The sequence below is a fragment of the Siphateles boraxobius genome, unplaced genomic scaffold, assembly GCF_051911475.1.
Source record: "Siphateles boraxobius isolate OS27281-9 unplaced genomic scaffold, OSU_SipBor_1 25, whole genome shotgun sequence".
Lineage (NCBI taxonomy): Eukaryota > Metazoa > Chordata > Actinopteri > Cypriniformes > Leuciscidae > Siphateles > Siphateles boraxobius.
Genome location: NW_027508866.1, coordinates 11,511,997 through 11,537,948, shown reverse-complemented (window position 1 = coordinate 11,537,948; position 25,952 = coordinate 11,511,997). Strand labels below are relative to the sequence as shown.

The following is a 25,952-nucleotide window of genomic DNA, read 5'->3' as shown; positions in this document are numbered from 1 at the left end:
TACGCTGCATAGTGAGTTCATGCCATGTCGTAATTACCGTAAATTAAGCTCTGTATGTTTTTGAACCACTCTGACGGTATTTTAATGTCATACAACGATCGGTCTGCACAGCGCCGCTTCAAATCAAACACACCTTAAACCTGCAGTGATCAGAGCAGGTGGTACAGCGGCCATGTGGTACAAGTTGTAGCTCTCGTTGTAATTACAAGTTCTAAAAGCACGTGAATGATTTTTACAGTTCAGAATTGTTACGGTAAATATGACATGGCATGGATGCTCCTTTAAACTGAGTTCTGGAATACTTAATTGTGGTTGGTCAATCACAGATCTCCGTTCAAATAATTTTGCATAATTGCCAAGGAAAGGGCTAGGTCCTTATCAGTCTTTCACGTTCGACGTGACTTGAAAGAGGTGGGGTCCCTCTGCTATCCATCAATAGTTCCTCTGCCCAGCAGAGGGCTATTTTGGTCTATACACAGGGAGATCTGAGGGATACAGAGGGGGCTCGTCAAGCCAGGCCAGCAGCACTGTTCACCCAGGCCGCAACATGGAGCTGGTAACAGGAAGGAGACACAGCCCGTTTCAGTCCCGCCAAATCTTCCAAGCATCAGGCGAAGCAGTGTTCCTAAAACTGGCGACCCAGAGATGGAGGGAGCTGCTCTTCAGGAGACGATGGGTGCACCGTTCCTTCTCCCAGAGGAGGGTAGGGTGGAGTATCCTTTGTTGAGTTTGTTTTTTGTTCCGCACAATTTCAACAAAAGAGCAGATTCCTCAATCTCTGGGTCCCAAGAGGGCGCAGTTGACAGTGAGCGACGCTATGCCAGTCTCTGACCCCTCTTCTATCGCCAGTAGGCAGGATTCTGCGCTTCCAAGATGTAACGCCTTCTCATGCATCTCCTGCCATTCCCTCACAGGAACTGTGGAGCCAGGTAAGTGTTGCATCGTACACTCAGACCCCACTCCAGGAAGCTATGCCTTCTGGGTCGGGTCCCTGTCCTCCACCACGCTGCCCCACCGCGGGTTCATCTGTGGTCCCACTGGTCCCACTTGCTCAATATCTAGGAGCCTTGCTAGCACTTACCAGGCCGTCACGCTGGCTTATTCGGACGATCAGACTCGGCTATGCGATTCAGTTCGCCCCGTGTCTCTCCAGGTTCATTCGGTTCACCTCAGTGGCGGACAAGAATGCTCCTGTCCTGCGTGCAGAGATCCAAGTACTAATGGTGAAGGATGCAAAAGAGCCAGTCCCTCTAGCCCTCATGAGGTCATTAAAGGTTTTACAGCCCCTACTTCATTGTACCCAAGAAATGCAATGGGTTACGTCCGGGATGTTTGATCTGCATGGTTTGAATCGGACCCTTCACAAACTTCTGTTCAAAATTATTTTCGAATGTGTCCATCCCCAAGATAGGTTCTGGGCAGTCGACCTGAAGGATTGTACTATCATGTCTCAATTCTCCCTCAACACAGACTGTTCCTACGCTGTCCCTGTTGTCCATGCCACTCTACGGAAAGTGGGTGTTCGCATCCTCAACTATCTCGACGACTGGATCACCCTGGCCCACTCGCAAGATCGGTTGTGTGAACACAGCGACTTGGTGCTCTGGCACCTCAGCCATCTGGGGCTTCAGGTCACCTGGGAAAAGAACAAACTCTCCCCGTGTAGAGTATCTCTTTTCTTGGTATGGAGCTGGAATCGGTCGCCCTGACAGCACGTCTTACAAGTGCTGAACTGCTTGAATTTGTTCGAAGGCCAGGTCAGCGATTCCACTGAAGTTGTTTCAGAGGCTACTGGGGCATATGGCGTCCGCAGCCACGGTATCTCCACTCGGATTGCTTCATATGATACCGCTTCAGCTCTGGTTACACAAGCGAGTCCAGAGATAGGGATGACACTATGGCACCCTCTGGCTGATAATCACACCGGACTATCACCAAGCTTTCAGCCCGTGGTCAGACCTTGCTTTTCTACAGGCAGGTGTTCCCCTAGAACATGTGTCCAGGCATGTTGTTAGCATATCAACTGCCTCAAGTTGCTAGCAGTATTCCTTGCCAGTCCAGATGGACAACATGTCGATGACCGAGGGGACCCTCTGCATGGATGCACTGGCACACAGCTGGTCCTGGGGCCTATGCAAATGTGCATTTCCCCCAGTGAGTCTGCTCACACAGACACTTTGCAAGGTCAGGGAGGATGAGGGGTGATCTTGTCGGTTGCGCCTTACTGGCCCACCTGGACCTGTTTCCCAGAACTGATGCTCCTCACGACAGCCCCTCCATGGCGGATTCCCCTAAGCAAGGACCTGCTTTTTTAGGGACGGGGCACCAGATGGCACCCGCATCCAGACCTCTGGAACCTCCATGTGTGGTCTCTGAACGGGATGCGGAAGACTTAAGTGGCCTACCCCCACCGGCAGTTGACATGATCACTTCAGCTAGAACTCCCTCTACAAGGCATGCTTACGCATTAAGTGGAGTCTGTTCGTTGATTGCTGTCCTTCTCACCGAGAAGACCCCTGTAAATGCCTGATCAGAGTCGTCCGCTCCTTCCTGCAAGAAGGACTGGAGCGAAGGCTGTCTCCCTCAGGGTGCGAACTATGGGGGAGCTCGGCTACCCTTAATAAGACATGGGCTCCCCTGAAAACGTGATTCGTGAAATTTTGGGGGGTCTCAAAAAATAATGACAATGTTTTATTTTGACGCGCAATTTCAGTTTTGTGTAATGTGATCATCGTGGAGTATTATGTCTAAAATAGCAAAAATATCATTAATTCATGCATGCATGACGGCGATTTAAACCTAATTCACTTCAATAAAGATAACTATACATGCTATTCTTGTCATGAGGATCAATGTGTGGTGGCGCTGCGGTGTAGTACATGTTAACTCAAAATTCGTAGAATAAATATAAACGGTGGATGCCATTGATCTGCGTGCAAAGTCCTTGAAATCCATTCTTTGTTAAGGTAAGGCATGTTATTCCCAATTATATGTTGTGGCTGGGTTGTTATAGGTCTGCGTGACTCTCGATGTCTTAGGCCTAATTGAACGGATGAATTATGGTATTCTTCTGTAGCCTAAAGAGTAATTTAACCCTTTTTCAAGTCAAAGACAGCCTATGTAGCTATAGACTATTTGGGGATGGCTATTTGCAGTTTGACTTATCAATTTGTGTCGATAAAGTATAATAGGGTGAATCCTATTATATCCTATAAAGTTGGATACGGGGGCTCTACTTCACCAGCAGCACCAGTGACATGTGGAGTACCGCAGGGCTCTATTTTGGGACCGATTCTCTTCTCCCTTTACTTGCTTCCTTTAGGTTTCCATCTTAAAGAAGCATAATATTAGTTTCCATCTGTACGCAGATGATCTACAAATCTATCTGCCTATAAAAAGTAACGGTGAGGATTCGATAAAAAGGCTGTTAGATTGTTTTTATGACATTAAAGCATGGATGGCTTTAAACGCTTTACATTTTAATGAAAGTAAAACTGAAATTATGATTTTTAGACCTAGCAGTTCTACTAGCACCTCCAAATTAGACCTGGGACCCCTGACGCCCTACGTCAAGTCTATGGTAACGAACCTTGGTGTAAAGTTGGATAGTGATCTACACCTAGAGAAACAGATAAACTCTGTTGTTAAGGCTAGTTTCTTTCAACTTAGGCTACTTACAAAATTGAAGCCATTTTTATCTTTCAAAAATTTGGAGAGGGTTATACATGCGTTTATCACCACTCGCCTGGATTATTGTAATGCTTTATATATAGGAGTAAACCAGGCCTCTCTCTCTAGATTGCAAATAGTTCAGAATGCTGCCGCTCGACTCCTTACAGGAACCCATAAACGAGAGCACATTATGCCTGTTCTTGCCTCTCTTCATTGGCTACCAGTTTGTTTCAGAATACAGTTTAAGATTTTATTGTTTGCTTTTAAATCTCTTCATGGTCAAGCACCAGCTTACATAAATGATCTACTGAAGATGCATGCTCCTTTGAGGTCATTGAGGTCCGCTGACCAACTACTCTTATCTGTTCCTAGAACACGACTTAAAAATAGGGGAGATCGAGCATTTTCAGTCGTGGCACCGAGACTTTGGAATGATCTGCCTATGCGTATCAGAGTAGCTCCCAGCCTTGACATTTTTAAATCGCAACTTAAAACTCACTATTATTCATTGGCTTTTAAACCAGCCTGAGAGTTAATTAATGCATTTTATATATTCTTTAGTTTGTCACTTGTTTAACTGTGCTTTGTGCTCATGTTATGTGTTTATAATTTGTCTGAAATTATGTTCAGCACTTTGGCTAACCTCGGTTGTTTTAAATGTGCTTTACAAATAAAATTGTATAATTGTATAATCCTGTATATAGTGCTTGCATAGTGCAAACACTTGTAGCTGTTATGTATCTTTGGAAGTCCTTGAAATTAATGAGTTTCAAAGCGTAGCGCCGCGCATTCCGCGTCCTGTCTGAAAGGCGCTTCAATCCTCGGCACGCGCAAGTGCACGATCAACCAGCCCCCACCCCACCCCCCCTTGGAAAAAAATTGGGCTCCCCCGAAGGACACGGTATAGTTCGAACACTGATCTCCCTCCACCCTAAAAGTGTATGCCGGACATCCCGATGCAGTAGAAGGTAAGTCTGTGGGAAAGCATGACCTGGTCATTAGGTTCCTCCTCGACTTCGCCTCATCCCCACTTGGGACCTCTCTCTGGTCTTTACAGAGCGCTTCCTTTGAGCTTTTGATTATATGTGTATTCTTTCACCGTACGGCTTCCCTTTCGGTGAGCCCGTTTCTTTCCCTTCGCAGAGCCCCATCTGCTTAGTATTGACTCCACCCTATTAGGCAGGATCTACCACAGAGATCCGTATGTACCACTGCCCCTTTGGTCAGTCCATATATGTAACTCCATATGCTACCATCCCCTACGGGCAGGAAGTGGCCTCCGTAGAATCCCTTTCCATTGGAATAGGCACGCTTTCCCAGTGTTATCCAATAGTCTCACTGTATTGGTAAGTAGGAACAGCAGTGATTGACAGCAGGGCGCTGGAAAGGCTGGATTGTGGCTTTTTTCTTAGGGATCCCAATACATCAGTCACTGACGTAACGTTGAACATGACTGACTAATATGGAATGTCTAGGTTACTAATGTAACCCCTGTTCCCTAAAGGAGGGAATGGAGACGTTACGTCCCATCACCACAATCCTTGTCCACTGCCGAGCGAACTGGCACTAGCTCAGCTCTTCAGTGAAAACTTAATAAGAGAGTCCCGCACACTTCCTCATAACCCACAGCGCATAAGTGGTTTGCGATGCAAATCTCACTCGCCAATGTCCATTGGCTTGTTCTGTTACCACTTGAAGGTGATTGAGCTCTCAGACGAGATCCCAATATGTAAGCCACTGACGTAACATCTCCATTCCCTCCTTCAGGGAACGCAGGGTTACAATAACACACGTTTCATGTCTCTCTTATCATTCCGCATTCCCCCTTTTTCACATAATAATTAAAAATCAGGATTATGAACATATATGTTTTTATGTACTCAGTAATGTCATTAATCCCATTAATTAAACCTTTGCATTTATTAGATAGAAGTGGTGACGTTTTGTCTGATATCCAAACGGCAATCTTTGTTCTCTCAACTCATCTATCATTCTAACGTAGTTCTCACTCCACTGTTCTAATTTAATCTTCTTCTCCTCAAACGTTAAACTTCATCTTAATTCTGATAAGGTTCACTGTACTGAGATTTGCACCGATGCATAATTCATGTTTCCCTCTGTCCCTCTTAATGTTCTGTCAGTCTTTTCATCTTATTGTTGAAATGACTTTTCCAATTTTAGGGAGATGTTCTCATGCATTCAACAGCCAGCACCAAGAGGTTTTTTAGACATCAGACCGAATTATATAGTTTGCTGTTGATTCATAGTTAACAAAAGGCATCTTAAGCTGTATAAAGAAAGGGTTAAATTGCTGATTCTACCTACTACATTTAATTTCCTTTGGTTGGAAAATCCTGGTGATTTGAAAAGCAGCTCTTCAAAAAGAGATCCATTTCCATACAAGTGTAACTGCCTCAGCCTGTCTGTGTGTGTGTGTGTGTGTGTGTGTGTGTGTGTGTGTGTGTGTGTGTGTGTGTGTGTGTGTGTGTGTGTGTGTGTGTGTGTGTGTGTGTGTGTGTGTGTGTGTGTGTGTGTGTGCCAGCAGCTTGTCTGTGGCTCACTCATGTTTCAAACTTATCAATTGTAACCAGTTTCCATAGCAACATCTCTCAAGAGTTGAAGAGAGATGGAGAGAAAGAGCAGAAAGAGAGACCGACTTTGGCAATGGAGCGTAAGTGATTACATGCGTGTATTCTGTATGTGCTGCAGATAAACAGCACTGTGGTGCTCTGTGATAAAACTGCATGCTAAAAAAACCCAGTAATTTGCCCCCCCCTGACATTATGACGTTATTTATTTATCTATACTCTGTTCCATTTCCCTGCTCCATTTTCATATGAAATTGCTTTTCAAAGCTTTGGCAAATGTTTCAGCTGTGTGGCCATGCACAGAAAACCTATTTTGGACAGGCTTTTTGGTTTTGTTTTTCAGAGAGAGAGAGAGAGAGAGAGAGAGAGAGAGGGAGAGAGGGGGAGGGGGGGAGAGAGAGAGAGAGAGAGAGAGAGAGAGAGAGAGAGAGAGAGAGAGAGAGAGAGAGAGAGAGAGAGAACCTAACATAAAATGCATTTCATTCCTTTTGTGTCTCCAAGGCAACCAAACTGTGTTAGCCTCTCATTGACTCCAATGCACTCGCACTTTCTCTGCGTCTCTCCGTTTCATTATCACTCTTTCACATTTCCATTTGCTTGAGACTTGCAAAATTTTTTTTATCTCTTGGCCTTCATCATTTGCCTTGATCTTTTTTCCCTTATCACAGTTTTATTCCTTTCAATTTATTGTTTTTTCCCCTTTTTGTTGAATTCAATTTCTTCTTTTTGCAGACCATCTTATTTTTAATTAAAAAAACTCTCATTTCTCTCCCCATTTTAAAAGTCTATTATGCTCACCAATATGCATTTATTTCATCAAAATACAGTAAAAACATTAATAATGTGAAATTTTATTTAATTGGATATAAAATATATTGAATACTGCATTTTATTAAATATTGTTGTGGCTTAACGTAATGCTAAAGTTATTTTTTTTTGTGTGATTTGTTAACCAATTTTAGCGCTGATTCAATTCCAGTGAAAATATTGACCAGATATACACTACTGTTCAAACCTTTGGAATTGTAAGATTTTATTTTTATTTTTTTGAAAGTCCCTAATCCTCACCAAGGCTGCAATATTGTGAAATATTATTACAATTTAAAATATCTATTTTCTATTTTAATATATTTCAGAATATAATTTATTCCTATGATGGCAAATACCCGCTCCAAATAATACATTAGTCCAGTCGTCAGTGTCACATGATCCTTCAGAAATCATTAATATGCTGATTTGATGCTCAAGAAACATCTCTTATTATTATCAGTGTTTTTTTTTGCTGACCCTAAACTTTTGAACGGTAGTGTATATTTACTTCCCACCCCAAGATGCAAATCAACAACACTTGTTTTCCCCCGTCGGAAACATTGTTTTATTAGAACATCTGGAATTGCTTTTGTAGTATATAAGATATTCGGTAGTACTCAACTGAATACAGACCGTAAAGTTACCAAAGGTGCTGTAGCGTACATTAATGAATCATGTATAAAAGAGATTATCATGCAGGTATTTTTAAATGTAAATACTGCATGTGAACTATATTAATCACAAAAGAACATTCAGTGATGACGTCTATAATGAAGACCCTAGTCAGTTGTCTCTCGGCCCACATTCCTATGCTAATAGCGATTGTCTAGGGTATATTTTCACATTTTTGAGGGTACATGGTACATCAAGTCAAAGCCAAGATCGAAAGAGGACCCAGGAGTTTGAACCAGATAGTCAATGTTGCTAAAAAGCACTCAGACTGTGTCGTCATTAATTTACTCACTTATTGTACTGAAGTTTGAAGTGTGTGAGTGTGTACGTGTAATAATGAAGCCATTCTATCCAGTGCAATGGCTCAGGAGTGATATGCTTGGCCACTCTATTCATCTACAAAGCCAGAACTACACATAGCTTAGTTAAATAATCATTATTCTACTTGTTTAGCAGACTGATGGACACAGCACAACACTGGAACTCCAGGTGAGGTGAATTGAGAGGCCCTATAATACAAGGAACAAAGTGGCGTTAAATGTTGTATATAGTCTAACAACACAGAAGATTGCCTGAAAAGTTTGTATTCATCATCATCGTGGTCATGACAACACCATCAGTCTGTTGTCAAAAAGCATCATGAGCGAACGTTACCGACACCAGTGTCTCCATCATCTGCATCACGGCCTGCTGCGTTCGTGCACATCAGCCCACTCAACGCAAATGAGTCTTCCTCTGTTGTTTGCTACAGTTCATCTGTTGGCATTCCAAAAGTGCTTTTATGATTTGTCACAGTCTATCGAGTATTTGAACTCCGGCAGAGGTTGAGGTCAGATCTCTCTTCCCTCCGGTACGGCACCGTCCCGCATGCCTGTCTCAATTAAGAGTCTGCCGTTCTGCTCGACCGCTCGTCCTCACCGCAGTCCATGATGAATGAACCCAAAACATCGGGTGTCAGTCCTCAGATGTGATGCTGCTCAAACAGTTTCTCCGGCTTGTAATATTTATCTCATTGGTTGATTTGCTTTGAAATGTTTGTGTAAACTTCACCATCTGATTTTGCGTAAAAAATACTTCTTGTGCGGTTTAAGGACACTAATAGAACTACCCTGCAACAACTGAGCCATATATTCATAATTTAATCAATTATTATTTTGTACCTCTACATATAGGGTACATTTATAGGTATCTACCACAAATACTGAAATAGCAAATACTTAGCAGTTATTAAATACTTTGACATAAGTTTTTCCACAATAAAATGCGGTTGTTATCTGAAGAAAAAGACGACGCAACATAAAGTCCATGGTCTAATGATTTAAAAGTCAAGGTAACACATTCTGTAATGGTCTTGGTAGCACATAATGTGTCTCTTTGTAGACATTAAGAACCGATCAGTTGTTGCTATGAGCAGCGGAAATTTTCAGCAGCCCTTGAGAAATTAAATGGTGTTACAAAACATCTACACTGCCTGAGTCTTTTGTTCACCACATATCTCTCTCTCTATTGCACTCAGGGTTTTTTTTCTTCTTTTTAATGGCAGTGATTGAGGCAGCTTTATATTGACGGCTTTAAATGCCTCCTTGTCTTGAGCTTTTTCTACATCTGTCCATAGTCCATCCCCACCCAGGAGATCTGAGGAGGAGCTGAACAAGGTCTGTGGATGAGGGAGATGTGAGCATGACACAGTCGGTCTTTGCTTTGTTGTTTCTCTCCTTCCTTTCATAGTCCTCTTTCCTTCATTTGATCACTTAGAAGCTGACCAAAGCATACACCATACTACAAAAGAGACACAGAGAGAAATTAAGAGCGATTTAATAAAAAAATGAAGCACTTTGAATTAAGCAAGACATTCTGTGGCAAACACTTGCTAGTGATATCCAGGGTTCACACCATGGTTAACTTCAAATTCAAGGACCTTTTAAGGACTTTCCAGGTCCAATACCCTCAAATTCAAGGACTTATGTGGGAACACATTTGTTGTGTCGAACAACAAACGTTGAGGTACCATCATAGAGTAGTTTTGTGCGTGTGAACGTCATGGCAACGTACAACACAAAGTACGTCACGCGGGAAACAGTTAAAGTAACGTGTAAATGCGCATAACTAACGTAAATCAAGCAAGCTAGTTTTTCCAGAAAACTTCTTCCACAAAATAAATTCAAGCACTTTCAAGGTCCTGTATCTTCCAGGGCCTTGATTTTTTTTTTTTCAGATTCACAAACTTTCAAGGATTTCAAGGACCCATGGGTATCTCAAATATTTATTTCCCTTACAAAGAATACAGTAGGTAGAGAATGTAGAGTATGTAGAGAATGATTTCAAAATGGTTTATTCTTCAAATTATTTAATCAGATATGTATATACTGTTCAAAAGTTTGGGGGTTAGTAAGATTTTTTAATGTTTTTGAAAAAAGTTTCTTAAGCTCATTAAGTCTGCACTTATTTGATCAAAATACATTAAAAACAATAATATTATGATATATTAAGATTGAAAATAACTTGTCTATTTAGTTTATTCTAATGACGACAAAGCTGAATTTTCAGCATCATTACTCCAGTCTTCAGTTTCATTTCTTAATATTATTAATGTTGAAAACAGTTGTGGAAACTGATACATTTTTTATGATTCTTTGATGAAGAAAATTCAGAATTAATTTATTTGAAGTAGAAATGTTTTGTAACATTAAATGTCTTAATATTGCCGATTAGATTCGATTAGAAATCTTTATTAATCCCCTTGAGGGGAAACTCTTTTGCCACCATTATACACATCACAACCAACACAAACAATTTAACATTACAGCACAGTCAATCTATACAATAATTACGCAGCTTCAATAAAAAACCTCACTGCAGCAGGGATAAAAGAGCTTCTAAATCACACAGTAGAACACTGAGGCATCACTAATCTTTCAATTAATTAACTTTTAAGTTCACTAAAAATAATATAGTGGATGACCTTCATAAGTCAAAATCATTCTTAATTTTGCCCTTGTTCTCTTTTCCATCATGACCTCAAGTGAATCTGGATTGAAACCAATAACCGAACCAGCCTTCCTAATCATTTTAATAATCCTATTTTTGTCATCCACAGTTATACTACCTCCCCAACAAGCTATCTTAAAAAGAATAATCAATCTTGATTTTGCCTTCTTGAACACAACGTTCAACCTCACTGTTCTTCCAGTTTAATGGACACCAACATATTTATAGCCTAAGACTTTAATTTAATGCCTGCTTGGTGAAAAATCTTACTGACCCCAAACTTTTGAACAGTAGATGTAAAGGTATGTAAATTATTTTATTTATATTATCCAGATAATAGCCACGATTCTATATGTAATGGTTATGTTCTGTATGTTGTATCTTGTTTGGGTGTCTGTGTCTTCATTTAGCCTGTGTATCTATGGGGCTGTTTACACAACACCATTTTCAACTAAAAACGGAAGACTTTTTATGTGTTTTGGCTGTTAATTTACACGACCACAGCGTTTTGTTGACCTGACAAATGGTAACTTTTGAAAATGGGTTCCAAAGTGCAAGTTTTTGAAAACAACACCCTTGTAATCTCCACGTAAACTAAAAAAAAACGCAAATCTGTGAAAACAGTGAACTCATGCACATGGGCTTCTTTTTTTATGCAAATGAAAGGATACAGATATTAACAGTAGGAAATAAGGGAGGGGGGGGGGGGGGGGGCACAGACATCATCACAAGTGTTATAAGAATTACACAAATAAACACAACATAACATTTTGTCATCATGAAAAATTTAAAATTAAAGGCATTCTTGAAGTAAAAAGGGACTTTATATCAGAGGAGATGACTTTAAAATTGTGCTTACAGTGAATGGTTCTGGTTTTGTGAAGATGAAATTTACCCAGAAGACAAAGTAATAATACAGTATCATTAAGATTAACATCCTTAGAATGAAAATCGGACATAACAATTTTAGATTATGTAATTTGTGTAGGCGTGTACGTTCGGCTTGACTGCACTGTAGTAAAAGAATGCGTATGTGTGCAGGGCAGGCAGTCTTTCTTTACAAAGTAACATCGCCAACTACTTGTCTGGCATGCATAATGCAGCGTTATTAGCCGTTTTCACAGGTCCGTGTGAACGGGGATCGTTTTGATGTCAAAACTGTACAATGTCATCTGTACAAAGAAAAAAAGTTTCCATTTTTAGCACACCGTTGTTGTGTAAACGTACCCTTAGATCTCAGTTTGTTTCAGTTGTTTGTCCTGTATAGTCTTTGCTACATGCTTAGCGGTTTCAGCCTCTCTGTATTTTGGAATCTGTGTTTAGTTAGTTTAATAAAAGTTTAATGCCTGGTTTAGACTTTAGTTCAATTAGGACATTTAAGTAGCTTTTATAAAAAATGCCTTAGAAAAAAAAACATTACTGGTGTGCATCTTGAGACAAAACAATGGCACTAACATATTTGAAGATATGTCAGTGCAAGTTGCTGTCAGTTAAAACAGCTCAAACATGCATTTTAGTCTGGGATTAGACTTAAGCCTTGAAACCAGGGGTAAGAGTGCTGGAATTGGATTCTCCTCTCGCACTTCTTTTTCCTTGGGTCAGGGTGTTATTGCAACGCTATCTCACGACCAATTCGTACGAATTTGTACGAGGGATTAAAAAGTGGCTAATTCATATGAATTCGTACGACCTCACTCGTACGAATTTGTACGATTTGTCTAAACCCACGTGATTGGTAGGTTTAGGGGCGGGGTCAGGGGTAGGTCATTTGTACAAATTCATATGAATTGGGCAACTCGTAAAATATGTACGATTTAGCAAAAATCGGTAGTGTCACAAGCTAAGCTTGGTGACCGAAAATGAATTACATGGACTTGACACACATGCACACATCACTACCTGATTATGCCGGCATTTACCATCTTTTCAATCAGAATGGTGTTGTGTAATTGATTTCCCTATTTGAAGTGAGTTTGATATATATATTTGTCTGTTTGCTCCAACATGTTGTTCAATTTAATTATTCCTTTTCAGAAGAAAACTTCACAACCCAGTTAATTGCAGTCAGAATTACCTTTTATTTCTTGTAAGAATTCCCCCAAAACTTTGTTTTGGCTGTTGGCCTTCTAGTCTCATGCTGCACCATCAAACAGTCTGTCTGATTCAAACAGGTTTTTGTAGCATTAGCATAGCCCTAATTGGACTTATCCATTTGTAGTTTTGTCCGGGGGAGGGGGAATAGCAGCTAAACTATTTTTCGTTTTCATTTTTTTTTTGTTATGTTTCTTGTGTGTGTGGTTAAGTACTCATGGGTTCACACAGTGTTATTTGTGAATATGTTTAGTGTTTCATTATTTTTATTTTTGTGTATAATGTATTGTATGTTTGGAACCTGCTTGTTCATTTGGTACAGGCCGAGGGTGGAGTTAGCCCATATAAATAGGGAGCTATAGAGCTTATCAAGTCAGTCTTAGTTTGTTTAAGGCCAAAGGTGAGACCCTGTTGCAAATTGGTCCAAATTATTTGGTGTAGCCGTTTTTACACATTGTTGCAGTTTTGTTTTGTTACGTTTGTTTGTATTTCAGTATGTGACCATGTACATATTTTTTCATCATAATAAACCGCAATTTGGGGATCCACTGAACCTCTCTCCAGCTTCTTTAAAATTATCCTCTAAGACCACTGGGCCATCACTTACAGTTGGTGTCAGAAGTGGGATAGCCCTGGTCATAAACAAGCTGGATTATTTATTTTTTTTGCTCATTGAGATGCCACCAAAGCTGAGGGGTCAGCCTGAGGAGGGCACTGAGCAAGAGCTGGGACAAGGTGCAACTGGAGGTTCGTCCCCTGCTGAAGTTACTTCATCTCGAGGAGAAGGGGCCATCACCAGTCTTGCCCGTATGTTCGAAAGTTTTATGGAATATCAGCGAAACCATGATGACAGGCAAGAGAGAGAGACGGCCCGTCGGGAACAACAATATAAAGTCCTCCAGCATCAGGTCAGCCAGATACAGCTGGACTTTGAACACACCAGGGCTGAGGTTTCTACTACGGGGAAACCAGCTCGAGTGAAGGACCAAGAGCTATGTATGGCAAGGCTGGAAGACAACGATGACATCGAGCATTACCTCACAACCTTTGAAAGACTGGCAGAAGTCTTCAAATGACAGAGGAGGACTGGGCTATACGGCTTATCCCGTTGTTGACTGGTAAAGCAAGGAGTGCTTTTGTCTCTATGGACCCAATGCTGACACAGACAGGACTATACATGCGCTCAAACAGGCAATCTTGTCTAAATACGAAATAAACTCTGAAACCTATAGACTGAGATTCCGAGGGCGTGAGACATCAGTAGAGGAAACTCCCCGAGAACTTTACGTCCGCCTCAAGGATCTGTTCTACAAATGGGTAAAGTTTGGCAGTTGCAACAAGGAGGACATTATGGAGACTCTGGTGTTGGAGCAATACTTCTTCTTGCTCTACCCAGAAATAATGACTTGGGTCAAAGAAAGGAATCCCTCCACTGCTGAAGAAGCTGCTATGCTTGTTGAGGCCTACATTGCTGCACGAAAAGGCCCTGGCAACTATCGGTATGCAGGCATCTTACATCCTAGCTGGGGTAAGTCTCAAGGAACTGGGGTTGGTTCAAACTCTCATACCACTAGCCAAGCCAAGATTCTGAAGCCCATCCAAAATAAGACTTATACTGCTAAGGCCCCACCATTAGGGCAAAATTCCGACAGGGTTGATGTTGTGTGTTTTAACTGTGGAAAACGTGGTCACACTAGCCCCTTTTGCCCCATGAAAAAGCCCAAAACCACCAGTCTATGCTGGGTGCCCCTAATCATTCCCCCACCCATGCCAACAACCCAGAGCCCACTGTAACCGTCTTGCTTAATGGCAAACCACTCACTGCCCTGATAGACACAGGTTGCTCCCGTACTCTGGTACAGTCTCAGTACATCCTTAGAGATATATGGAATGAGGATGAAACCGTCTCCATTGTCTGTGTACATGGAGATAGAACAGAGTTACCCACAGCAGATGCATATATTGAGATACACAGCCAGCCTTATCTGATGAGAGTGGGGGTAGCCACCAATCTCCCCTACCCCATTTTGTTGGGTACTGATGTCCCTATTTTGTCAGATCTAGTGCAGAGCAGCACTTGGTGTGGTGTAGTTACAAGAGCCCAAGCCCATCGTATAAGGCAGGAGACAGAGACTAATGCTTTGAATGAGATGCCTTTTCAACTGCTGACATAGAGGCAGAGCCTAAGCCCACTGACAAAGAGAGGTTAGAGCGGCGTAGGGAGGAGGTGAAGAGACTTGTAGGCAACACTAACCATGTTGAGCTAGATCTGGGGGAACCTGAAATAACCGAGTCTGATGTTACCATACCTAACAACCTAGCTAAGCTACAAAAGGAAGACCCCTCTCTAATGGAGTGTTTTAAGCAAGCTGAGGAGGAAGGTTGCCTTTTGCAATGTTTTGGAGAAACGTATGTTCTCAAGGCAGGCCTACTCTATAGAAAGAGTAAGGAAGAATGAGCTCAGTTGGTTGTACCTAAAGCGTACAGGAAGGAGGTGCTTGAGCTTGGACATACCATTCCTTGGTCTGGTCATTTAGGTTTCATGAAGACCCTTATGCGAGTTTCTAAGAGGTTTTATTGGCCTAAGATGTATACTGAAGTAAAAGAGTACTGCAAGTCTTGCCCAGAGTGTCAACTCACAACTAGTTATAAACCTGCATATGCACCACTGCACCCATTACCTGTCATTGATATGCCTTTTGAGCATATTGGAGTAGATGTGGTAGGTCCACTAGAAAGGAGCCAGTCAGGGAACCGATTCATTCTTGTTATCTGTGACTATGCCACTAGGTACCCTGAGGCTTATCCTCTCAGAGAAATCACTGCTAAGCAGGTAGCGACTGCACTTCTCAGACTCTTCACTCAAGTAGGCATACCTAAAGAAGTCCTAACAGATCAAGGCCCGAATTTCATGAGCCGCACCCTACACCAGGTTTATCAACTCTTGGGAATTATGAGAGTAAGAACCACCCCTTATCATCCTCAGACAGATGGCTTGGTTGAAAGGTTCAACAAAACCCTGAAAAATATGCTGAAAAAGTTTGTTTCAGAGACTGGAAAGGATTGGGACAAGTGGTTGCCATACCTGCTGTTTGCGTATCGGGAGGTACCCCAAGCATCAACAGGATTTTCTCCTTTTGAACTCCTGTATGCTCACCCAGTCAGAGGTCCTCTTGATGTTTTACGAGAGGCCTGGGAAGCATCAGAAAAGCCAGGTCAATTAAACATTATTTCTTATGTCCTGAAGATGAGAGAACAGTTGGAGAAAACTACAGCTATGGCTCGGAAAAACCTCCTTCAGAACCAAGCACGTCAAAAGGAATGGTATGATCAAACAGCCAGAACCCGCAGCTTTGAAGAAGGAGATGAGGTATTGTTACTTCTGCCTACTTCAGAAAACAAGCTACTGGCCAAGTGGCAGGGCCCTTACCGGGTTCAACGGAAGGTAGGCCCAGTCACCTATGAAGTTTACATTCCATCTAGAAGCAAGCCATTGCAGACATTTCATGTTAATCTACTAAAAAGATGGCATGCACGGCCTCCATCCTCTCTTTCTCCAACTGTCACCAGTGAATCAAGTCCAGAGCAAACCTTGTTCATCCGAGCGGTGGAGGACGAAGAGGAAGTAGAGGAACAATACTTCCCTGTTCCTCGCCAATCTGCTCCACTGGACTTGAGCCAACGGTCAGAACATAAGAAACAGCAATTACTGGACCTGATACCACCGGGTCTATTTAAAGAGACACCTGGTCTGACCAACATGGTATCACACCACATTACTCTACACAGTTCTAAACCCATACGCCAACCTGTTTACAGAATACCAGAACGACTTTTGCCTGTTTTTAAAGAGGAGTTGGAAACCATGCAGAGTCTGGGGGTCATAGAGCCACCTGCCAGTGAGTGGAGTAGTCCAGTCATCTTGGTGCCCAAGAAGGATGGCAGCCTTCGTTTCTGCTTGGACTTCCGGAAGGTAAGCAGCGTCAGCAAGTTTGATTCCTATCCCATGCCCAGGGTAGATGACCTTGTGGAACGACTGGGACGAGCTAAGTACATCAGCACCCTAGACCTATGTAAGGGCTATTGGCAGGTCCCATTGACCCCAGAGAGTCAGGAAGTGACAGCCTTTCGAACACCGTTTGGACACTTCCATTTCCGGGTACTACCTTTTGGAATCCATGGTGCACCGTCCACCTTCCAACATATGATGGATCAGCTCCTGCAAGGTACCGAAGGGTACGCAGCCGCCTATCTAGATGACATTGTCGTCTATAGCCAATCATGGGAAGGACATCTGCTTCACCTGAAGGATGTTCTAGGGAGGATTAAAAGTGCAGGTCTCACCCTTCGCCCTGACAAGTGTTTTTTGGCCAAGCGAGAAACACAGTATCTGGGATTCGTTCTGGGTCATGGAGTGATTCGACCTCAAGTCAGCAAAATTGAGGCTATTAAGTCTGCTGGAAGGCCACAGACTAAGAAACAAGTGTGGTCCTTCCTTGGGCTCAGTGGGTGGTATAGACGGTTTATACCAAACTTTTCTGCACAAGCTGCTGCATTGACCACTCTCACCAAAAAGGACAAACCAAACAAGGTGGTGTGGACTGATGAATGTGAACTTGCTTTCCAGGGCTTAAAACAAACTCTCTGCAAAGAGCCAATACTGCCGAGTCCTGATTTTGAACAGGATTTTACTCTACAAACCGATGCTTCCGAGCATGGCATTGGAGCCGTTTTGTTGCAGGGGAAGTCAGGACAACTAAGACCGGTGGCTTACATTAGTAGGAAGCTCCTTTCCCGTGAATCTAGGTACTCTACGGTGGAGAAGGAGTGTTTGGCTATCAAATGGGCCCTGGACTCACGTTACGTTATTATTTACTGGGCCGCAAATTTAGACTGGAAACTGATCATCGGGCCCTGTCCTGGTTGGGTCGAATGAGAGACGCTAATTCTAGGATTACAAGATGTTTTTTAGCTATTCAACCATTTGATTTTGAAGTCCTTTATAGATCAGGCACCCAAAACTGTACTGCTGACTACCTCTCACGGACACCTCATGAGGCGTCTGGAGAAAGGGGGGAAAATGTCAAAAGCTAAGCTTGGTGACCGAAAATGAATTACCTGGACTTGACACACATGCACACATCACTACCTGATTATGCCGGCATTTACCATCTTTTAAATCAGAATGATGTTGTGTAATTGTTTTTCCCTATTTGAAGTGAGTTTGATATATTTATATTTGTCTGTTTGCTCCAACATGTTGTTCAATTTAATTATTCCTTTTTAGAAGAAAACTTCACAACCCAGTTAATTGCAGTCAGAATTACCTTTTATTTCTTGTAAGAATTCCCCCAAAACTTTGTTTTGGCTGTTGGCCTTCTAGTCTCATGCTGCACCATCAAACAGTCTGTCTGATTCAAACAGGTTTTTGTAGCATTAGCATAGCCCTGATTGGACGGATCCATTTGTAGTTTTGTCCGGGGGAGGGGGAATAGCAGCTAAAATATTTTTCCTTTTCATTTTTTTTTGTTATGTTTCTTGTGTGTGTGGTTAAGTACTCATGGGTTTACACAGTGTTATTAGTGAATATGTTTAGTGTTTCATTATTTTTATTTTTGTGTATAATGTATTGTATGTTTGGAACCTGCTTGTTCATTTGGTACAGGCCGAGGGTGGAGTTAGCCCATATAAATAGGGAGCTATAGAGCTTATCAAGTCAGTCTTAGTTTGTTTAAGGCCAAAGGTGAGAACCTGTTGCAAATTGGACCAAATTATTTGGTGTAGCCGTTTTTGCACATTGATGCAGTTTTGTTTTGTTACGTTTGTTTGTTTTTCTTCTTAAGTGTTTTTTTACCCTTTTTATTATCACGTGAATATTATAAGTCTTAGAAAAACATACCTTTTCACAAAAACTCACATGATTTTGAGGGATCAATCATTTCAAATGATGTCAAGTGAAGTACAAATTGAGATACATAACCCTACGTATGAGCCCTAATAATAGCAATGCCGTTAATAAAATCCAAACATAAAATCATATTTAAATGGGTAGAAGATGAATAAATGAGGAGGGTTTACCTGTACAGATAGTAGAAAAAAGAGAGAAGGTAGAAGCCTAGTTTGCACCAGGACTCTTTTTGGCAATAATTCAGAATGTCCGCATTCATCACACTCACTGGATCATACATAACCTCAGACCCATCTGCAGGACGGTGGAAAAACCTGAGGGAGAAAATGAGAGAGGGAATTACTATAGGGGAACCATTTTGGAATTTTTGTTAAGTGGGGAACAGTTTGTACCTCCAGAGGTGATAGAGCAGCAAGGGGATATTAAGGCCCAGAGTTACCCATTCCCCTGCACACATGAACATCAGACAGAACAGCCCGTGGATGGAATACTCTGGTACCACCAGCTGGAAGACAGAGGATAGTTTCAAGTACTCGTAATAACTGTAAGCATGAATATATATATATATATATATTCATCATAACTGTCTCATCGTACACACATTCAGTTCTGATTCTTTATGTGCATGCAAAAAAGTGACAAAGTAGCATATGAGTGTGTCTCCAAGTACCACTGGAGTAGAAAAAAGAAGAGGTAGAATATACTCTAGGCTCTGAAGATACAGGATTGAGAAGGGATTTAAAACTGCATTTTCATGGCATTTCTAACTATTAAAGTATGGATGCATGATACAATACTGTTCAAAAGTGTGGTGTTGGTAAGATTTTTTATATGCTCACCAAGACTGCATTTGTTTGATCAAAAATACATTAAAAAGTAATACTGTGAATTTAAATATTTCAAAATGTTCTATTTTTTATATATTTTAAAATGTATTTTATTCCTGTGATGACAAATCTGAATCTTCAGCATCAATCCTCCAGTCTTCAGTGTCACATGATCCTTCAGAAATCATTCTAATATGCGGATATTGAATAGAAACATTTATTATTATCACTATTGAAAACAGTAGCTTAACATTTTTGTGGAAAATGTGATGTATTTTTCAGGATTCTTTGGTGAATAGAAAGTTCAAAAGCACAGTATTTATTTGAAATTGAAATCTTTTCTAACAATATCAATCTCTTTACTGTCACTTTTTGATCAATTTAATCCATACTTGCTGAATAATATTATTAATTTCTTTTTTTTAAAAGAAGAAAGAATTAATGAAATTGCAGCAGTACTATATTAATTATTGGTCGATATTGGATATTTTATCATTTATCATTACCAACCAGTATTGGATATTTAATTGTTCATGCTGTTATCTGCTCACTTATAGTTTATATTTAATAGCACTTATCATTTAATAACACAGTAAATGTATTCTTTATAAAATCTCAAAAAGAATATCCATTTGTCATACTGTATATTTTATAATATAATGATGCCTCAATCGACAATTTTTTTTTCTTTTATTTAGCCGAAATGGTCAGCTTATGCAAGGGTATCAGCCAGAATTGTAATATCAATGCATCCGTTCTACAAAGTTTGAAAATAGCTGTTTTAAGGGCTTCTCTTTCATGTCCTCCCCACCTATATGTTTACACTCGAATGGATCTTCCACAATTTCACTCACCCTTCGGAGGAGGTTGCAGATTCTCTCGATGTTCAATATTCTTTCCCTCTGAGGAAATGTAGAAGAACACAATAAGATTTCTAGCATCACGCTCCAACTGTCTTGTAACTGTGCAGCATGGATGCATGTTGCTGTGTGTGTTCACATATATGCATGTATGCCAGAGAGTTCCTCTGAAACCCACAGTTCACAGTTGGGATGCTGAGTAGTTGATGCTGTGTGAAAGGAATCGTGATCTAAGAAAAGCCTTACCGCTCTTGTGGGGTTGCTCTGATCGATGGGGTTTTTGAAGTCTGTGCGCAGCTCATCAAACGCAATAATCTTGAGGAGAGACAAACAGAATTTGTGTTACATGAGCATTTCAACAAAACCACTGGACATTTTGGAGGTTAGAGAGGATGTAGGAGTCCCCTTTTATCTTTAACTTTCTACATTTCTCAAGCCATTCCTACAGCTTCAAGCTATGCTCTCCCCTCCTTCTTTTCCCCCTTAGATCCATATCTCCTGTCTTCCCCTCACTTCGTTCTCTGTAAACAGATGCAGTTGCCATGGTGACCGAATGAGCCCCTAAGCGGGCGTCATGGTTACTATAGAAGTGAGTTCACATTCTTATTGGCTGAGAGCCATACAAAGATGGGGGGAGAAGGAGAGGAAAGGAGGATGGGGTGTCAGAACGAAATTACGGTTTGATAAGCATTCTCAATAACATGGTTTCTTGCCGTCATGCACTCAATACACAGACTCTCAGCCTCCCCCACTCTCTGTCTCCTTCTCTCACATACATTTACACACACTCTCACACCAAATGACTCATGTTTAGAATCTCTCCCACTCCTGTCATTAGTCAATTCTCAGTCATTTCAAGTTTGCTTCTTAATGGCCCTTTGACCGTATTAAACGTAAGGTCTGCAGTCTAATGCCATTCTAAAAATATCCTTGACTTCTCGTTTGGCATTCTGGGCTTGTGTTTTAGGTGTTGAAACCTCTGCTCCAGTAGATCTATGGTGTTTCAGTGTTTCAGACAGATTTTAACAGTTCAGGGCCATTGTGTTTGTCTACTGTTGCCTTTTGTGAGAATGTCGCATCTAATATGAAGAATACAAATGATGTTGAGGTCTCTGGTGGCGGCTGTGCAAATTTCATTTGTGATTCTACAGACAGTGGGCTGGGACAGAACAACCAGTATGGGCTGTTGACCTCTTCCTCTTCGGCGCTCTCTCTGTGTGTTTATAGGTAGCAGCGGGGAATCTCACTAAAACATGTCTAAGTTACATTACACCCCAATATCAAAAGAATAAGAAATTACATTTTGGTTAAAATGGTCACTTATTTTGAACATTAAAATGACTTAATTTATTTTATTTATTTTTTGAACCCACAACCCTACAGTGGATAAGCACTTTGGAGAATGTATTTTATATATATATATATATATATATATATATAATTCTAAAATAATGTATATTAAAAAAATATATATATATATTTTAGAATTTTCTATATAATATATCCATATTAGGCTATTGTAACATACCATGACATTTTCCCCTAAAATATTAATTGCCGTAAAGCATCCAGACGTTGCCATTATTTTGTAATTCCCATTATAAAAATAATATATAATTATTTTGTAATTATCCTGTAGGGTATTTGCACATCTATCTTGTGTGTGTGTGTGTGTGTGTGTGTGTGTAGATATTTATTTATATATATATATATATATATATATATATATATATATATATATATATATATATATATATATATATATATATATATATTGCATTGCAGTTAAGAGAATGAAATTTTATTTGTACTTTATACAGTATGGAGAGTTAGGGGGATAACTCAATAAAATATCTTAATAGTCCTAAAAGTACATTGCCATTTCTTTAGGCAAAATCTAATTTCTTGTTTATTTCTTTAGATTTTTCAGATGACAAATAACCATTCTTAAGGTTTTGTGAGATTATTGTTTACATTCTTGACTTTATGTGTTTTTGTTTGAGTCCATATACGCACAGGTAGACTCCCACCTTCCTCCGTTTTTTTTCTTCTGTATCCGTCTACTTGTTCTGTAAATCATTAATCATCCATGACTCAGAATGTCTGCTGTAATAATAACTGCCGCGATTTGTATTCACCTCATGGATAAGGCCTCTTGTTAAGGGCAGGAGAGACAGCTTGGACAGACACACACGCGTCTCTGCGCTCAAAAAACTGGCACTGAGACACATCATTCACACTCGCGCAGTCAGAGACATGCCGATGACATGGATTCCGGAATGGAAGTGTCACAGTGTTACAGGTAACAGGAACTCGTACACATTCACATAGTAAGATGTAAAACTACAGACGGCTCGAAACGTACCTGCCAAATGACGAAGAAGATGAGGGCAGCGCATAACACGAGTGTTAACATGTAGCAAAAGGCCGCAAAGGTGAAGGCCATGGCTGTTCCAGCCAGCCTGACGGTGATCCGGGTCGAGAGAGGGCGAGGGGGAGTCTTCCCCTGCTCTCTCTCTCACTCTGACTTTCTTTTCACTTCTCCCCCCGTCAAGGAAGTTGCAAAGCACTTTCCTCTTCTTTTGTCTCTCTCTATCCTCGTCTTAAAGCTTGTGGTCCAGCTTAGGATGAAGTCGGGAGAGAATTAGAGAGGAATCTTCTTGGTCTGGAGCTGCAGATATGAGGTGTCTGGCTGGTTATCCGCCTCCGCTGGCTGAAGCGCCTTGTAACTTGCGTATGGACCGTGTGTGTTTGTGTGTAATTCTTTCTCTCTGTTCACCTAAGATAACTGCTAGAGCTGTTTCCTCTTTTCACTCTCTCTGCTGTATCCTCCGTTCCTCCACTTGCTCTCCTTCTCCCTCTCTGTTTTTTTCTCTGATTGGCAGAGTGGTGTTTGTATGTATGTGGAGAGTCGGTCCCCTCCCCCGTCTCTAAGATTAGTGCTGTACACTGGGTCCACACACCTTATTTACAGCAGAAAACCTTAAAAAAATATCTTGTGGGCACATCGGAAGATGAATGTCCTCGGTATACGATCTGAAAAAGAGACATTGATTCGAGTTACAAAGTAAAGAATGGATGAATGTGTTCACATGCAGCTTGATGAACTGCTGAGCAGTACAATTAGATGTATTTTAACTGCTATAGTGTTGTCATTTCAATCAATAACAGGTTACAGGACACATATGAGCATCTAATCGACAGGTTTTACAATGATTCATATCCTCTCTTAGAATGAAAGGTGGATTTATTGTGATTTAATATGAATGAACAAATTAATGACAAATCAAAGTAAAAAAGGACATAGGCTATTTTTATAGACAGAATTAGTGCAACATATGACTTTAAAATTAGTCATTGAGGCAGTAAGTGTAACAAAACAATATGTTTTACAAATAAATCTTTGTTAGATCGTTTTGAGTAGCTCGCTTAATGTGGATTTGCAACAAAAACTTGTTTTTACAGTTATATATTGAACTTATTATCGTAAGTAATCTAGACAAGGCTTTGTAGACATGCATTTCCAGGATACCAATGCATTTCTTTAAAAAAATTACTGCTGGATTTGGCTGATGCAATGAATCTGTTGATTCATTGTCAATTTCTGTGCATGAATCCATAACAAAGCCGTAATGGTGTTCAGTCCTTCTAAACAATGTAAACATGAATCAACAAAGCACTTAACATGACGGTGAAGAATGGTTAACTAAGTTAGCTGCATTGCATGACAGGATGTAAGATCATGAGCTTTTACCTGTTTTCTGAAGCAGCGGCGCAAGTCTGTCTACATCTGTCCTCTCTCCCCTCATTTTCCTCCCATCAATCTGGGTCGACACCATGTCAGAAATCTCTGGTCTGCCTTGCTCTGTATGTCAGCGTCGGTCCCATCACAGTCTTTCATTGCCTTCTGCGACCAGGTATGAAACAGCAGAAAGAAGCCAAACATGAATGAATGTGCTGGCCGTATTTTTCTGGTTTATCTTATGCTTTTGATCCCGCACAGCTTTCTGAAGTCTGACACTTAATTAAGCGTTTTCTTCCCCCCTCCATCTGCCTTACCCATTTCCCTTTCGCTTTCTCTCGCTCTCATTCCTTCTCTGCCTCTCTCCGTTTTTTTTATGAATTCAAGCATTCCCCTCTGGTATTTAGCTAATCTCAAAAGCAGAAGCAATGGAACAGCTCTTCTCTCTCGCCCCCATCTATTTGATTATAATTAAAATGAAATGTGATGTTATTACCTCTGAATGCGCTGCTCAACTACATTCAACAGTCTTCTCTACCTCCGTCCCTGTATTTTCTGCCCTACTCTCTCATTCCCTATAGAGATGAGGGGGGGGGGGGGGGGCAGAGGGAGCTCCGGAGCTTTTTTGGCTTCCCTTGTTTGTCTCTCACTCTCTCTCTCCCTCCCTTTTTTATTCTCTTACTGTCTCTCTCTCGCACAATGTTACCTGTACTTTCTTCATGAAAGTCATCTCTGTCACTGCAAGAGAGATTAAGTAAGGTTTGATTTTTTTGTTCAAATATGCAGTCATATTTTCAGAGATCAAGAGAGTTATTTTATTTCACTCACAATCTTTTTTCCTTTTTCACAGGGTTTGCACAAATTCCATGATTTCTTTCTCCAGTCATTCATGACAACAACTATTATGAATTTTTAAATGATTTGATAGAGTTATGTTGTGTTTTTTGTTATTTCTACATCACAGTTATGGGAATAAATAGATTAGGCCTATTATTATTATTATTATTAGATTAAATGATAAAAACCTGTTTTTGTACAAATATCTCCAGTAAGACAAATGTAACAGCTTGAGTAGAATGTAACTTAAAAAATGTATTAACTACTTTAAAAATTTATTTGATTTTTAAAGATTTATTTTATTACCTTGCATAACTTTTCCAGGCTTGGACGTTTTAAAACCATTAAAAAATTCCACTATATGCTCCATGAAATAATAATATTAATATTATTTCCAGCATTTATATAATTGTAGAAAACATACATATATAAAAAAAAGTTAATAGTAATGAACATCTTTGAACGGTTCCCTGCCACCTCATTTACATATCAAATCCATTTTCAATAAATACTCCCTGGGAAACTTCTTTTTCTTCTCTCATTAGCTATGTTTTTAAATCATCCCCACAATGTCTCCAACTTTGTTGACTGTGCGTTCTTTAAAGTGTAAAAAATATTGAAACTTGATAGACATACTCCCCAGGGAGAAGAGAATGAATCATTCCAGTATTAAGGCTTCTGATTTGCTTTTATTGCTTACATAACCACAGCAATATATACAGCGTTCTCTGTTTTCCAGGAACACTGACAATATAGCCGCTAGTGGCAATTATTGGGGTCCAAGCATCAACGGTATGTAGATGATATAATGAAACAATGACTATGTCTCTAAGTGTCACTTTTTTATCTGAAGTTTAGTGAAGTGTGGGCATTGCGTTCACAAGATAGGTCAATTAGTCATTATGGGCTACACCCACAAAAATGTCAGCCTGTATCCCCAACAATAAAACAAATCAA

The 25,952-nt window shown here is 40.5% G+C and overlaps 1 protein-coding gene across 1 annotated transcript; it reads right to left on the bottom strand.

The window, feature by feature from the left end:
* Positions 1-7,611: 7,611 nt before the first annotated feature.
* cnih2 (cornichon family AMPA receptor auxiliary protein 2) lies at positions 7,612-24,784 on the bottom strand. The gene is made up of 8 exons (XM_077242583.1): positions 24,655-24,784; positions 24,171-24,323; positions 22,782-23,452; positions 20,663-20,731; positions 20,411-20,458; positions 19,122-19,234; positions 18,900-19,043; positions 7,612-9,521 (listed from the first exon to the last, which is right to left on the bottom strand). Exons 3-8 carry the CDS (start codon positions 22,860-22,862, stop codon positions 9,494-9,496), a joined length of 483 nt encoding a protein of 160 aa, XP_077098698.1. The 5' UTR covers positions 22,863-23,452; positions 24,171-24,323; positions 24,655-24,784; the 3' UTR covers positions 7,612-9,493.
* Positions 24,785-25,952: the final 1,168 nt, after the last annotated feature.

Excerpts from the sequence above, each read along its gene's own strand:
- cnih2 (XM_077242583.1), bottom strand. The coding sequence starts at position 22,862 with ATGGCCTTCACCTTTGCGGCCTTTTGCTACATGTTAACACTCGTGTTA. Across the intron at positions 20,732-22,781 it reads TCTTCTTCGTCATTTGGCAG|ATTATTGCGTTTGATGAGCT; the intron begins GTACGTTTCGAG and ends TCTCTCCTCAAG. Across the intron at positions 19,044-19,121 it reads CTGCTCTATCACCTCTGGAG|GTTTTTCCACCGTCCTGCAG; the intron begins GTACAAACTGTT and ends TTTCTCCCTCAG.